A 16016-nucleotide genomic window follows, 5' to 3' on the forward strand; every position below is an offset into this window, starting at 1 on the left:
TAAAACCCAAGCTGTGTTAACTGAGCGGGTTTGAGCTGAGCTGTTTCTTTACTAATATGTGTCTATAACCACAGGAGCTGAGCTGAAGATGTCTTGTCCACTGATGTACCATAATATCGCACTGCTGTACCTAATATCACCATGCTGCTACATACAGTCCACTAGATGAAACATAACATACTTGTTTGAGTTGTGTGTCTTCATGAAATGCTGTGTGTAACCCATGCTGTGTGTGTTGTGACGAAGCTTGCTCTAACCATTTGATTTATTCTGCATTTATTATCCATCTATTTGTACCAGTGCTGCTCCCTCCCTTCCAGATATACACAAACCACTAAGCATGACCAAACACTGCCCAAGGCCACTCTCCTATCAGCTAACTAGACTCTGGCAGCCCACTGACCTTGTGATTGACAGGCCAGCGGATGTGGGAGGGGGGCAGCACTGACTGCAAGTCATTAATGTCACTGTGTGTCACATACTGAAGCACTTTCTCTCTCTCTCTCTCTCTCTCTCTCTCTCTCTCTCTCTCTCTCTCTTCCCTCCTCCTTTCTCTCTGCAGGGACCTAAAGAAGGTTGGTGTGACGATCGTCGGCCCTCAGAAGAACATTGTGAGCAGCATCAAAGCGCTAGAGAGCCACAGTAAGAATGGCCCTGTCCCAGTCTAACCCAACCAAGCCACTAGAGATCCACAGATTGGCTGACTGGCTGCCCAGTCATTCCATTCTGAATGAAGCCCGTCTGGCCCCCGTTCCAATCTGAATGAAGCCATTCTGGACCCCGTTCCATTCTGAATGATGCCCGTCTGGGCCCCGTTCCATTCTGAATGAAGCCCCTCTGGGCCCCGTTGCATTCTAAATTAAGACCCTCTGGACCCCGTTCCATTCTGAATTAAGCCCTTCTGTGCCCCGTTCCATTCTGAATTAAAGCGTCTCCTTTTCAGTTCCTCCCTCCACTCCAGGGAGACCTCTGTGGACGTTTCAATGACGTTCATTCCACGAGGGAGCCCTCCCCTTTCGAGGTTTAGTGATAGGGAATGAAGGAGGGAGAGGACGGGCTCGTAGTACTTTGGATTAGAACAGCCCTCTGATCTCTGTAACATACAGGAGGAAGTCCCAAACTAAAGGAGGAAGTAGACATTAGAAAAGTGGTGCAGCGGAGGACAACAGCTCTGAAGTTTGATGATGTCACAGTGATATCATGCCCTTACCCTGAATCCAGGGCAAGCAGTCAGACCGACAGACTGACAGACCAACCCTTCGACACTCCGCACCATTGCTGAGATGCCTTACTGAGAACACAGGAAAGGGGAGATAACCTGGCCTTGGACCTTAAGGGTATTTGGATAAAGGGCTGGAGCTGGGATTGGAGAACCTGGGACAGCAGGACCCTGTGTGTGACTTATCATGGAAAGGGGCTTGTTGAGAACTGAGCCAGTAGTGATCTGATCCTGTGGATTTGACTGACAGTTTTTAAACTCTGGAGAGGAAAACTTTAAATACCTTGAGTAGAACAACGCAGACAGCAGCAGCAGCAATCCACATCAACCTGGAGCAGACGAAGCAGACCTGGAGACTCCTACCACTGAAGACCCCACTCTCTCTCACAGAGAAGGACTGATACCGCTCTGTGTGTCTTTGTGTCTGTGTGTGTGTGTGTGTGTGTGTGTGTGTGTGTGTGTGTGTGTGTGTGTGTGTGTGTGTGTGTGTGTGTGTGTGTGTGTGTGTGTGTGTGTGTGTGGTCTGTGTCTGTGTGTCTTTGTATGTGTGTGTGTGTGTGTGTGTGTGTGTGTGTGTGTGTGTGTGTGTGTGTGTGTGTGTGTGTGTGTATGTGTGTGTGTGTGTGTGTGTCCATGTCTGTGTCCGTGTGTCCGTGCGCATGTCCGTGTGCGTGTGTGTGTGTACCTATGTCCCTGCATGTGAGTGTGAAGGTATACTCAAGAGAAAATCAGCTTGAGAAGGAAGCCAAACCATTTGATGGGCACCCAGACTAGAATAAGCCATGTATCCCCTAGCTATAGACTAATGCCTGCAAACAGTCAATGTCAAACAGAGAGCAATAATCACAACAATCAGTTTATCAGTTTGATCAATCTGAATTCAGAAGTCTCAGACATGTACAGTTTGCTCTGATCGTAAACAGGACATACCAGACCATAGAACTGTAACTAACTACTACCTGTCTGCTTATCATACATACAGTTGAAGTCTTAAGTTTACATACACCTTAGCCAAATACATTTAAACTTTTTTTTTCCTGACATTTAATCCTACTAAAAATTCCCTGTTTTAGGTCAGTTAAAACCTGTTATGGCTTGATCCCGTTAGCGGGATCGATATGACGACAGCCAGGGAAAGTGCAGGGCGGCAAATTCAAAACAACAAAAATCTCATAATTAAAATTCCTCAAACATACAAGTATTAAACAACATTTTAAAGCTTTACTTCTTGTTAATCCAGCCACAGTGTCTGATTTCAAAAAGGCTTTACAGCGAAAGCAAACCATATGATTATGTTAGGTCAGCGCCTACACACACAAAAACAGCCATTTTCCAGCCAAAGAGAGGAGTCACAAAAAGCAGAAATAGAGGGAAAATGATTCACTAACCTTTGATGATCTTCATCAGATGACACTCATATGACTTCATGTTACACAATACATGTATGTTTTGTTCGATAAAGTTCATATTTATATCCAAAAATCTCAGTTTACATTGGCGCGTTATGTTCAGTAATCTTTTGCCTCCAAAAACATCCGGTGATTTTGCAGAGAGCCACATCACTTTACAGAAATACTCATCATAAATGTTCAAGTGTTATACATGGAACTTTAGATAAACTTCTCCTTAATGCAACCGCTGTGTCAGATTTCAAAAAAGCTTTACCGAAAAAGCAATAATCTGAGTACGGCGCTCAGACACAAAAACATGCCATACAATAATATCCGCCATGTTGGAGTCAACAATAGTCAGAAATAGCATTATAAATATTCACTTACCATTGATGATCTTCATCAGAATACACTCCCAAGAATCCCAGGTCCACAATAAATGTTTGCTTTGTTCGATAAAGTCCATCCTTTATGTCCAAATACCTCCTTTTTGTTCGCGCCTTCAGTTCACAAATCCAAATTCAGGACGCGCATGTACGACGAAAACTCAAATATTTCCATTACAGTTCGTAGAAACATGTCAAACAATGTTTAGAATCAATCTTTAGGATGTTTTTATCGTAAATCCGCAATAAAGTTTCAACCAGAGAAATTCTTTGTCTTCAGAAATGCAATGGAACTGAGGTACCTCTCACATGAGCACGCATGCCTGAGGCTCATGCCCTGCTGGCAGTGTTCAGACTCCAGTAGCTCTTATTCATTCCTACTTCACAGTAGAAGCCTAAAACAAGGTTCTAAAGACTGTTGACATCTAGTGGAAGCCTTAGGAAGTGCAACATGACCCCACAGACACTGTAGTTTGAATAGGGAATTAATTTAAGTCCTACAGACCACTTCCTGTTTGTTTTTTTTCTCAGGTTTTTGCCTGCCATATGAGTTCTGTTATACTCACAGACATCATTCAAATAGTTTTAGAAACTTCAGAGTGTTTTCTATCCAAATCTACTAATAATATGCATATCTTAGTTTCTGGGAGTGAGTAGCAGGCAGTTTACTTTGGGCACGTCAGTCATCCAAGCTACTCAATACTGCCACCATCCATAAGAAGTTAAGATTAACACTATTTTAAGAATGTGAAATGTCAGAATAATAGCAGAGAGAATTATTTATTTCAGCTTTTATTTCTTTCATCACATTCCCTATGGGTCAGAAGTTTACATGCACTCAATTAGTATTTAGTAGCATTGTCTTTAAATTGTTTAACTTAGGTCAAACGTTTTGGGTAGCCTTCCACAAGCTTCCCACAACAAGCTGGGTGAATTTTGGCCCATTCCTCCTGACAGAGCTAAGTCAGGTTTGTAGGCCTCCTTGCTCGCACACACTTTTTCAGTTCTGCCCACATATTTTCTATGGGATTGAGGTCAGGGCTTTGTGATGGCCACTCCAATACCTTGACTTTGTTGTCCTTAAGCCATTTTGCCACAACTTTGGAAGTATGCTTGGGGTCATTGTCCATTTGGAAAACCCATTTGTGACCAAGCTTAACTTCCTGACTGATGTCTTGAGATGTTGCTTCAATATATGCACATCATTTTCCTGCCTCATGATGCCATCTATTTTCTGAAGTGCACCAGTCCCTCCTGCAGCAAAGCACCCCCACAACATGATGCTGCCACCCCCGTGCTTCACGGTTGGGATGGTGTTCTTCGGCTTGCAAGCCTCCCCCTTTTTCCTCCAAACATGACGATGGTCATTATGGCCAAACAGTTCTATTTTTGTTTCATCAGACCAGAGAACATTTCTCCAAAAAGTACGATCTTTGTCCCCATGTGCAGTTGCAAACCGTAGTCTGGATTTTTATATGGCGGTTTTGAAGCAGTGGCTTCTTCCTTGCTGAGCGGCCTTTCAGATTATGTCAATATAGGACTCGTTTTACTGTGGATATAGATACTTTTGTACCTGTTCCCTCCAGCATCTTCACAAGGTCCTTTGCTGTTGTTCTGGGATTGATTTGCACTTTTCGCACCAAAGTACATTCATCTCTAGGAGACAGAACGCGTCTCCTTCCTGAGCTGTATGACGGCTGCGTGGTCCCATGGTGTTTATACTTGTGTACTATTGTTTATACAGATGAACGTGGTACCTTCAGGCATTTAGAATTTGCTCCCAAGGATGAACCAGACTTGTGGAGGTCTAAAGAATTTGTTCAGATGTCTTGGCTGATTTCTTCTTATTTTCCCATGATGTCAAGCAAAGAGGCACTGAGTTTGAAGGTAGGCCTTGAAATACATCCACAGGTACACCTCCAATTGACTCAAATGATGTCAATTAGCCTATCAGAAGCTTCTAAAGCCGTGACATAATTTTATGGAATTTTCCAAGCTGTTAATAGGTACAGTCAGTTTAGTGCATGTAAACTTCTGATTTCTGAATTGTGATACAGTGAATTATAAGTGAAATAATCTTCTCTGTAAACAATTGTTGGAAAAATGACTTGTGTCATGCACAAAGTAGATGTCCTAACCGACATTTGTGGAGTGGTTGAAAAACGATTTTTAATGACTCCAACGTAAGTGTATGTAAACTTCCAACTTCAACTGTAACTGTAACTAACTACCACCTGTCTGCTTATCATACAGTACTGTAACTATCTACCACCTGTCTGCTTATCATACAGAACTGTAACTAACTACCACCTGTCTGCTTATCATACAGAACTGTAACTAACTACCACCTGTCTGCTTATCATACAGAACTGTAACTAACTACCACCTGTCTGCTTATCATACAGAACTGTAACTAACTACCACCTGTCTGCTTATCATACAGTACTGTAACTATCTACCACCTGTCTGCTTATCATACAGAACTGTAACTAACTACCACCTGTCTGCTTATCATACAGTACTGTAACTAACTACCACCTGTCTGCTTATCATACAGAACTGTAACTAACTACCACCTGTCTGCTTATCATACAGAACTGTAACTAACTACCACCTGTCTGCTTATCATACAGAACTGTAACTAACTACCACCTGTCTGCTTATAATACAGAACTGTAACTAACTACCACCTGTCTGCTTATCATACAGAACTGTAACTAACTACCACCTGTCTGCTTATCATACAGAACTGTAACGAACTACCACCTGTCTGCTTATCATACAGAACTGTAACTAACTACCACCTGTCTGCTTATCATACAGAACTGTAACTAACTACCACCTGTCTGCTTATCATACAGAACTGTAACTAACTACCACCTGTCTGCTTATCATACAGTAGGTGATGATGCATAACTCCAAGCTTCCTTGTTCCTAGTCCTAATGTGAAATCTCAGGATGTGTGTTATTCATTCAAACTGAAACAGGATAGAGAGAAAGGAGAGGGAGAGAGAGAGGTAGAAATAGAGAGAGCTGTAGAGATAATGAAAAAGATGGAGAGAGAGAGGTATTCCGCTCTGTAAGGTAGAAGATGAAAATGAACGACACTATCCCAGAGCTCTTCCAATGCTATCTTCTAACACTGGTGGGGATCTCACACCTCTCTAGATAAAGCGAGTGTCTGAGTGTACGTATTACATCGCTACAGTAGATAAGGATTCTCTCTGATCTGAACAGTGTATTTGTATGTGTGTGTTGTTTGTATGTGTGTGTGTCTGTGTGCGTGTGTGTGATAACACCTCCGTCCATCCCCTGCCCTCCCTTAGCTGCTGTTACGTGTTCTGTATGACATGTACATATGTAAAACAACTGTGTGACCATATCTACTAGCAGAACAGTCCCCTTCCATAGCCATCCCTTTGTACAAATGTTTCTATGTATAAAAGAATGAACAGAAATATCTGTGCAACATTTTAAAAAGACAAACATTCTTTGTATTATATTTCATGTTATTTTGTATTATATTTGTTTTTTTACATAAAAAAAGCAATTATAATAACCTATTATTTATTGTTAACATATACAGTGCGAAAGTGTAATGTTTTTTTGTAGCATACTGTAATCTATGACATGGTTGGTTCTGTGACAGCGTTTTCAGTGTGGAAGAGCAATACTGTTATGCACCCCATCCTTACTCTTTTTGCTTTTTTTAGATGACCGTGTGTGTGCGCCGGTACGTGTGTGTGCTTGTGTGTGTGGGCATGCGAGTGTGTGCGTACGACGTGCTTGCGTGCGTAAAAGCCTTGTCTACTAATGTAAAATGATTTGTAGTGGAAACATTTATATTTTTATAATAAACATTCTCAAAATATTTGCAAAAAAATGAATGTGGATAAAATTTCCCTATGGTCCTTTCTGGTGTTTCACAGGTTTGGTACAAAGGAACAAGGCACCAACTTTGCCCCAAAAAGCTAAACCTCTTTCTCTTCCTCTCCTTTTCCTCTGTGCCCCATCTCTACCAAACATCTGGTCTCCAGCTCTCCTCTCTAGTCCCCACAGAGCTTCTGTTGTCAATCCCTGTTCTTCTGCTCTGAATCAGGATCCATGTTCAGGGCCACTTCCAATAAGGCCTTTCATATACTTTAGAGCAGGCCTGGCGTAGTTAGCAGGTAGATTTATAGTGTGATTTTAATGCTGCTGATCTTAAAGGGTTGTAGAGCAGGGCAGTGTTAGGGGATGTCTGAGGGGCTGAGGTGTGTGTGTGTGTGTGTGTGTGTGTGTGTGTGTGTGTGTGTGTGTGTGTGTGTGTGTGTGTGTGTGTGTGTGTGTGTGTGTGTGTGTGTGTGTGTGTGTGTGTGTGTGTGTGACTGATGGTCTCTGCTCTCCCCTGAAAGCCTGACGTTCTCCAGATGGCCTAGGGCAGATGTGAGGAGCGAGGGATAGATGGAGAAGAGGAGTGAGGGAGAGGGATAAAGGATAAGAAAGGGGGTGAGCAGGACAGTGTCCTTCAGTCAGGGAACGATGAACACAATATGTTAGACGTTGCTGCTCCAATTTGTTCTTTACTGTGATCTAAAACCCCTGAGCTCCTGGGAGCAAGAACTGACGGGACAGATGGAGGAGAGAAGCGACGGAGAAGAATGGAGAGAGAGTGAGATTAACCAGCAGCAGGAGGACAGGAGACAGGTGAGAGAGGGGTAAAGAGATAGGAGAAGGTGAAGGAGGAGAGAGAGAGAGATTAGGCAGTAGACAGGAGGACAGGACAGGAGAGGAGGCAGGTGTGTAGGAGGCAAGCAGGAAGGCAGGCAGGCAGGGAGTCTGTGTCCTGTTGTAACAGTGAAAGCCCAGTAGAACACAGTGTTATGCTAACACAGCCAGGCAGGGAGGTTAACAGGACCCGTTCATCACCCGTGTCCACACCATGTGCTGTTTAACGCTGCTCGCCTGGCAGCAGCTGGTCCAGAAAGCATGGTTCCACTTGGGGAAGAGTGATGAGGAGAAAGCATGTTTCTGCTTTGTAAAATGCCTTTTCCAATTACAACACTCTTGTCTCTATCATATTTTGAATTATGAAACCCAAACCCCCCTCTTGTCAAACTTAGAATCCCTCTCTTATCAACCCTTCCACCATACTTTTTTCTCTTCCTCCCCCTTCCCCCAACCCCTGTCATACACCCTCCTCCCAACTTTGGACCCTATGGCCTCTACCCTGTGGAGCAAACCGTATCTTCCCCTCCCCTCCAACCCTTCTACCATGGACCCCTACCTAATGCCAGGACACAAACCTTCTCTCCAACTGTGTGCAGCTGCAGTGCATGGCGTGACGCCATGTTGGAAAGGCATTGGCTCTGCCTTATACTGCTGCTGCATGCTGGGAGGATGTCATCCATACACACATGGCACACATTTTCGCAAAAGGTGCATTTGTACACAAACACATACATGCACACGCATTGCCACTGGGAAGATGTCATCCACATGGTCATATCCTGTAGGTCAGAGTTCAGTGATGAAGACCAGAATGTCAGGTATGAATCATCTCACCAGTGTTAGTTATTTATCTCTCAGTTCGTTCCTCTTCTTATGGGGAATGATAATAACTTTATCTTCAAAAGAATATGCTGAGAAATATTGAACGTATTCACACCCTTCACTCATGAGAGACGGACAGACAGACCACAACAGGGACAGACTGGCTGTAGACTGACAGATAAGGCCAAACAGAGAGTGGACACAGCCATACGCAGACAATGTTGCAGGATGGATGATACCTGTAGCCTACATGCTGGGTCTGGTCTGCAAAGAGTCTCTTCCCTGACTGACTCGTCCATCTCCTGGCATCCAGGGACAACTGTGTGTGTGTGTGTGTGTGTGTGTGTGTGTGTGTGTGTGTGTGTGTGTGTGTGTGTGTGTGTGTGTGTGTGTGTGTGGTGTGTGTGTGTGTGTGTGTGTGTGTGTGTGTGTGTGTGTGTGCATGTGTGTGCGTGTGTAACCAGGTCGCAGTACTCTAGTGCCTGCTCTCCTTAGCTGTTTCCGTAACAAACGATGTGCCACAGACGGGAGTGAAATGATCATTACAAATGTGCCACCATGATATCTCTACTCCACTGGTGGTAACAATGAGACACATCAATATTGCTGGGTTCTCGCTTTCTTAGTTTAGTTTTACATGCAGGATTCTTCTGCCTGTCCTGGGTCAATTACTGCAGGACTGCATGGTGTTGAGCTGTGTTGTGCTCCTAAACATCTTGATAGTGTAACCCATCCAGTCATTACTGTGTAACCTTACACTAAATCACACCAATAGATCCCCAGCAGGCTGTTGTAATCTGTCCAGGACTGAGTGGACATGAAATGGTGTTTGTCTGGACTGGAGAGTGCTGACTGTAACTGTTACACTGATGTCTGATCGCTAATGAACACACACACACACGCCCACACACACACACACACACACACAAATACATACATACACACAGCTGTCTCTCTGATGTCTGTCGCTAACACTGCTCTCTCTTGTTCCCTCTTTCACACTCCCTCGTTCACCCTGATAATTGATTTTAGATAAAGGATGAGTGATGTGGAGGGTCTGCTGGTGGAGTCATGTCACCATCCTCTCTTGTCTCTGTGGGGTTTACTGGTAGAGCTGACTGACTTATCCAGATACATTCCAGTTCTAATTCTAGATATAAGTTCCAAATCCAATTCCATTCAGATCTACATGAAGTGTCCAGTCGTCATGTTGTAAGAAAACACCAACACGTTCCTGTAATTTGTTGGTGGTTGCTGCCTTTAACCCCTCCTCATCCCACCTCTCTCTCTCACTCTCTCTCTCCACCTCTCTCTCTCTCGTTACAGAATGCTTCCATGTTGTCCGGACATGACCAGTCCTTTCCGTCTCTCCCGAGTGGAACCTGTTCCAACCTCCACCACACAAATACCACAGCTAGCCACACTGTAATATCACTGTAACTACACAAGAATGCTCCCCATAGCAGGGGAGGAATGGGACAAGAAATCAGCTCTGGCATTTCTAACACACTGGACCATGTTTTTCCTTGAGGCCATAACAGCCCATTTTTTTCCTCAAGGCCCCCACACTGGCCATTTTCATTCATTGAGGCCCACATTATTAGCTAGATAATGATCACTTTGCAAACAAACTCAAAAAGTTAAGCAGGCCCAATAGCCAAAATAAGGACCAGCCCATCTGGCATCATGAGGGATACCATTTTAAATGTATCACAAGTAGTTGCAGAAGAGATAAAATGTTATACAGCCTAAGACGCTGAAATTGTAAGCACACAGTACTTTTATTTCCGTTGCTCTCTCTCTCTCTCTCTCTCTTCTCTCTCTCTTCTTATTGTATTAACTTTCGCCTGATTAAGGCATGTTAATGGAGAAATTGCTATATATATTTATTATATATATGACAGCAAACAATACATTGAGAATACCCCCCCCCCCCTCCCCGAAGGCCAGCATCCCAGAGTCGACTCTCAAAACATTAAGAAAATCTGCTCTTTCCATGACATAGACTGACCAGGTGAATCCAGGTGAAAGCTATGATCCCTTGTTGATGTCACTTGTTAAATCCACTTCAATCAGTGTAGATGAAGGGGAAGAGACAATTGAGACATGGATTGTGTATGTGTGCCATTTAGACGGTGAATGGGCAAGACAAAATATTTAAGTGCCTTTGAACGGGGTATGGTGGTACGTGCCAAGAGCACAGGTTTGTGTAAAGAACTGCAACGTCGCTGGTTTTCAATTCTCAACAGTTTCACATGTGTATCAAGAATGGTCCACCTCCCAAAGAACATCCAGCTAACTTGGCACAACTTTGGGAAGCATTGGAGTCAACATGGGCCAACTTCTCTGTGGAACGCTTTCGACACCTTGCTCCAAAGGATGGAGGCTGTCCTGAGCGTTGAGGCTGTCCTGAGCGTTGAGGCTGTCCTGAGCGCTGTCCTGAGCGTTGAGGCTGTCCTGAGCGTTGAGGCTGTCCTGAGCGTTGAGGCTGTCCTGAGCGTTGAGGCTGTCCTCAGGAGTGCACGTATTGGTTTTTGCCCTAGCACTACACAGCTGATTCAAATAATCAACTAATCATCAAGCTTTGGTAATTTTAATCAGCTGTGTAGTGATACGGCAAAACCAAAACGTGCACCCCTTGGGGTCCCGAGGACCGAGTTTTGGAAACGCTGACTAAAGAGTTAGTATGGATAAGTATTTCAAAATGGTGGTAAGGGCAGTGATAAGTATACCAAAATATAACCCATTATGGTAATCAGTAAATAAAGTATAGCTAGCTATAATTCCAATGGTTTGGCTTATAATGGATCTTGGTGTCCAATTTATCAACCCATGGAGGTCTGGATTTGGAGTCACATTCAAAATTAAAGTGGAAAACCACACTACAGGCTGATCCAACTTTGATGTAATGTCCTTAAAACAAGTCAAAATGAGGCTCAATAGTGTGTATGGACTCCACGTGCCTGTATGACCTCCCTACAACGCCTGGGCATGCTCCTGATGAGGTGGCGGATGGTCTCCTGAGGGATCTCCTCCCAGACCTGGACTAAAGCATCCGCCAACTCCTGGACAGTCTGTGGTGCAACGTGGCGTTGGTGGATGGAGTGAGACATGATGTCCCAGATGTGCTCAATTGGATTCAGGTCTGGGGAACGGGCGGGCCAGTCCATAGCATCAATGCCTTCCTCTTGCAGGAACTGCTGACACACTCCAGCCACATGAGGTCTAGCATTGTCTTGCATTAGGAGGAACCCAGGGCCAACCGCACCAGCATATGGTCTCACAAGGGGTCTGAGGATCTCATCTCGGTACCCAATGGCAGTCAGGCTACCTCTGGCGAGCACATGGAGGGCTGTGCGGCCCCCCAAAGAAATGCCACCCCACACTATGACTGACCATGCTGGAGGTTGTTGCAGGCAGCAGAACGTTCTCCACGGCGTCTCCAGACATGTGCTCAGTGTGAACCTGCTTTCATCTGTGAAGAGCACAGGGCGCCAGTGGCGAATTTGCCAATCTTGGTGTTCTCTGGCAAATGCCAAACGTCCTGCACGGTGTTGGGCTGTAAGCACAACCCCCACCTGTGGACGTCGGGCCCTCATACCACCCTCATGGAGTCTGTTTCTGACCGTTTGAGCAGACACATGCACATTTATGGCCTGCTGGAGGTCATTTTGCAGGGCTCTGGCAGTGCTTCTTCTGCTCCTCCTTGCACAAAGGCGGAGGTAGCAGTCCTGCTGCTGGGTTGTTGCCCTCTTACGGCCTCCTCCACATCTCCTGATGTACTGGCCTGTCTACTGGTAGCACCTCCATGCTCTGGACACTACGCTGACAGACACAGCAAACCTTCTTGCCACAGCTCGCATTGATGTGCCATCCTGGATGAGCTGCACTACCTGAGCCACTTGTGTGGGTTGTAGACTCTGTCTCATGCTACCACTAGAGTGAAAGCACCGCCAGCATTCAAAAGTGACCACAACATCAGCCAGGAAGCATAGGAACTGAGAAGTGGTCTGTGGTCACCACCTGCAGAACCACTCCTTTATTGGGGGTGTCTTGCTAATTGCCTATAATTTCCACCTGTTGTCTATTCCATTTGCACAACAGCATGTGAAATTTATTGTCAATCAGTGTTGCTTCCTAAATGGACAGTTTGATTTCACAGAAGTGTGATTGACTTGGAGTTACATTGTGTTGTTTAAGTGTTCCCTTTATTTTTTTTAGCAGTGTATATTGCGGATTGGGTCTCTAAAAGATACAAACTTTAAATTGCCATGTGGTCTCCCGATTAAATTGGCGGATGGTGAAGTTGATGTGCTTGGTGTACATATCCCGGAAAATTTGAGCGATCTTGCAACTATTGACTTTGATTGAAAACTTTGCAAAATAGATAGAATCTTGAAACCGTGGAGAGGGAAACACCTATCAATATACAGGAAGATTACCCCAATTAATTATTGTCACGGATGTCGTAGTGCAGAGAGGACCAAGGCACAGCGGGTTGCATGTTCATCATTATATTTTATTAACTAAATGTGAACACAGAAAAACAAGAAAACAAAGAACGACAGACCGACAGTTTCACAGGCTAATACTCACAGCAGTGCGAAATACAATTACTCCCTCTGCTGGTCAGGACGTGACAGTACCCCCCCCCCCTAAAGGTGCAGTCCCCGGATGCACCTAAAAAAAAATAATAATAATAATAATAAATAATTCCCCCTAAACTAAAGGGAGGCAAGGGAGGGTGGCTGCCGTCAACGACGGAACCTGTGCAACACCCCCCCTCCCCAACCCACCTATACTGGAGGTGGCTCTGGTTCTGGCCTACTATCCTCCAGACTATAGACAGAGTCTCTTAGCTCCGGGCCGTAGGCAGACTCACTCAGTTCCGGGTTGTAGGCAGACTCATTCAGTTCCAAGCTGTAGACAGACTCACACAGTTCACAGTTAATTTCACCCTCATTCTGTTCCGGATCACAGGCAGACTCACTCAGTTCCAGATCGCAGACAGACTCACCCGGTTCCGGGTCGCAGGCAGACTCACTCGGTTCCGGGTCGCAGGCAGACTCACTCGGTTCCGGGTCGCAGGCAGACTCACTCGGTTCCGGGTCGCAGGCAGACTCACTCGGTTCCGGGTCGTAGGCAGACTCACTCGGTTCCGGACAGTGGGCCGTCTCACCTGGTTCCGGACAGTGGGCCGTCTCACCTGGTTCCGGACACTCTGGACGAGGCACTGTTGCCGGACACTCTGGACGAGGCACTGTTGCCGGACACTCTGGACGAGGCACTGTTGCCGGACACTCTGGACGAGGCACTGTTGCCGGACACTCTGGACGAGGCACTGTTGCCGAACAGTCTGGACGAGGCACTGTTGCCGGACACTCTGGACGAGGCACTGTTGCCGGACACTCTGGACGAGGCACTGTTGCCGGACACTCTGGACGAGGCACTGTTGCCGGACACTCTGGACGAGGCACTGTTGCCGGACACTCTGGACGAGGCACTGTTGCCGGACACTCTGGACGAGGCACTGTTGCCGGACACTCTGGACGAGGTACTGTTGCCGGACACTCTGGACGAGGCACTGTTGCCGGACACTCTGGACGAGGCACTGTTGCCGGACACTCTGGACGAGGTACTGTTGCCGGACACTCTGGACGAGGCACTGTTGCCGGACACTCTGAACGAGGCACTGTCATCGGAATCTCGGGCCTGGTCTGACGCACTGGAAGCCTGATGCGTGGGGCTGGTAGTGGAGGTACCAGCCTGGGGACACGCACCTCACCTGGTTCCGGACAGTGGGCCGTCTCACCTGGTTCCGGACACTCTGGACGAGGCACTGTTGCCGGACACTCTGGACGAGGCACTGTTGCCGGACACTCTGGACGAGGCACTGTTGCCGGACACTCTGGACGAGGCACTGTTGCCGGACACTCTGGACGAGGCACTGTTGCCGAACAGTCTGGACGAGGCACTGTTGCCGGACACTCTGGACGAGGCACTGTTGCCGGACACTCTGGACGAGGCACTGTTGCCGGACACTCTGGACGAGGCACTGTTGCCGGACACTCTGGACGAGGCACTGTTGCCGGACACTCTGGACGAGGCACTGTTGCCGGACACTCTGGACGAGGCACTGTTGCCGGACACTCTGGACGAGGCACTGTTGCCGGACACTCTGGACGAGGCACTGTTGCCGGACACTCTGGACGAGGCACTGTTGCCGGACACTCTGGACGAGGTACTGTTGCCGGACACTCTGGACGAGGCACTGTTGCCGGACACTCTGAACGAGGCACTGTCATCGGAATCTCGGGCCTGGTCTGACGCACTGGAAGCCTGATGCGTGGGGCTGGTAGTGGAGGTACCAGCCTGGGGACACGCACCTCAGGGCTAATGCGGGGAGCAGGAACCGGCCGAGTTGGAGTGGGCTGACGCACTGGAAGCCTGATGCGTGGTGCTGGAAGTGCCAGTTTGGGGACACGCACCTCCGGGCTAGTGCGGGGAGCGGGAACAGGCTGAGTAGGACTGGGCTGACTCACTGGAAGCTTGATGCGTGGTGCTGGTACTGGACGTGTCAGCCTGGAGACATGCACCTCAGGGCTAATGCGGGGAGCGGGAAACACTGGACCGTAGAGGCACACTGGCGGTCTCGAGCGCAGGACTGGCATCACCCCTACTGGCTGGATGCCCACTTTCCCCTGGCACATGCGGGGCGCTGGTACTGCGCATACCGGCCTAAAAATACTCGGCCTCGTCACAGCACCCATCACCCCAAAGCACGGGACCTGTCCAGTCAATGGTTGTTTGGAAAAAATACGGGGATTTGGCTTGGGACTTAATCCTCGCCCAGCCAACCTACCCGTGTGCCCCACCCAAAAAATGTCTTGGGGTTGCCTCTCCGGCTTCCTCGCCAGCCGTGTTCCCCAGTAGCAATTCCGGTCCTCCCCAGACTTCCTCCATGGGCCCTCTCCTCCCAAGTCCATGACTCACGATATTCCACCTGTTGTCGCTCCTTCCTCCGCTGCTTGGTCCGTGTTTGGTGGGTAGTTCTGTCACGGATGTCGTAGTGCAGAGAGGACCAAGGCGCAGCGGGTTGCATGTTCATCATTATATTTTATTAAATAAATGTGAACACAGAAAAACAAGAAAACAAAGAACGACAGACCGACAGTTTCACAGGCTAATACTCACAGCGGTGCGAAATACAATTCCTCTGCTGGTCAGGACGTGACAATTATCTAGTTATATCGCTGTTTACATATTTATTCATGACACTACCGACTCCAGGAGAATCCTTTTTCTAATCATGCGAGACAAAAAAACATTTTACTTGATTTGGAATGGCAAACCAGATAAAGTTAAATGAGCATATTTATATATTAAATATTAAAGCATTAAGCCTCTCTCTTAAAGCCTCCATTGTACCACAATTGTATTTAAATCCAAACTGGTTTTCTTGCAAACTACTAAGAGAGGCCCATCTTA

The 16016-nt window shown here is 46.7% G+C and overlaps 1 protein-coding gene across 2 annotated transcripts in view; it reads left to right on the plus strand.

Moving 5' to 3' along the window:
• Positions 1–6867, plus strand: part of epha3 (eph receptor A3) — a 147784-nt gene extending 140917 nt beyond the window's left edge. For both annotated transcript variants that reach the window (XM_045704677.2, XM_045704676.2), the window contains one exon: positions 563–6867. Coding sequence is in view for 1 of the 2 variants with exons in the window: in XM_045704676.2 (XP_045560632.1) it covers positions 563–668 (106 nt within the window). In the remaining variant the exon portion in view is untranslated. The remainder of the gene's footprint in view (positions 1–562) is intronic.
• The last annotated feature ends 9149 nt before the right edge of the window (positions 6868–16016 follow it).

This window comes from Salmo salar, chromosome 21 (genome assembly GCF_965601325.2).
Source record: "Salmo salar chromosome 21, fSalSal1, whole genome shotgun sequence".
Classification (NCBI taxonomy): domain Eukaryota; kingdom Metazoa; phylum Chordata; class Actinopteri; order Salmoniformes; family Salmonidae; genus Salmo; species Salmo salar.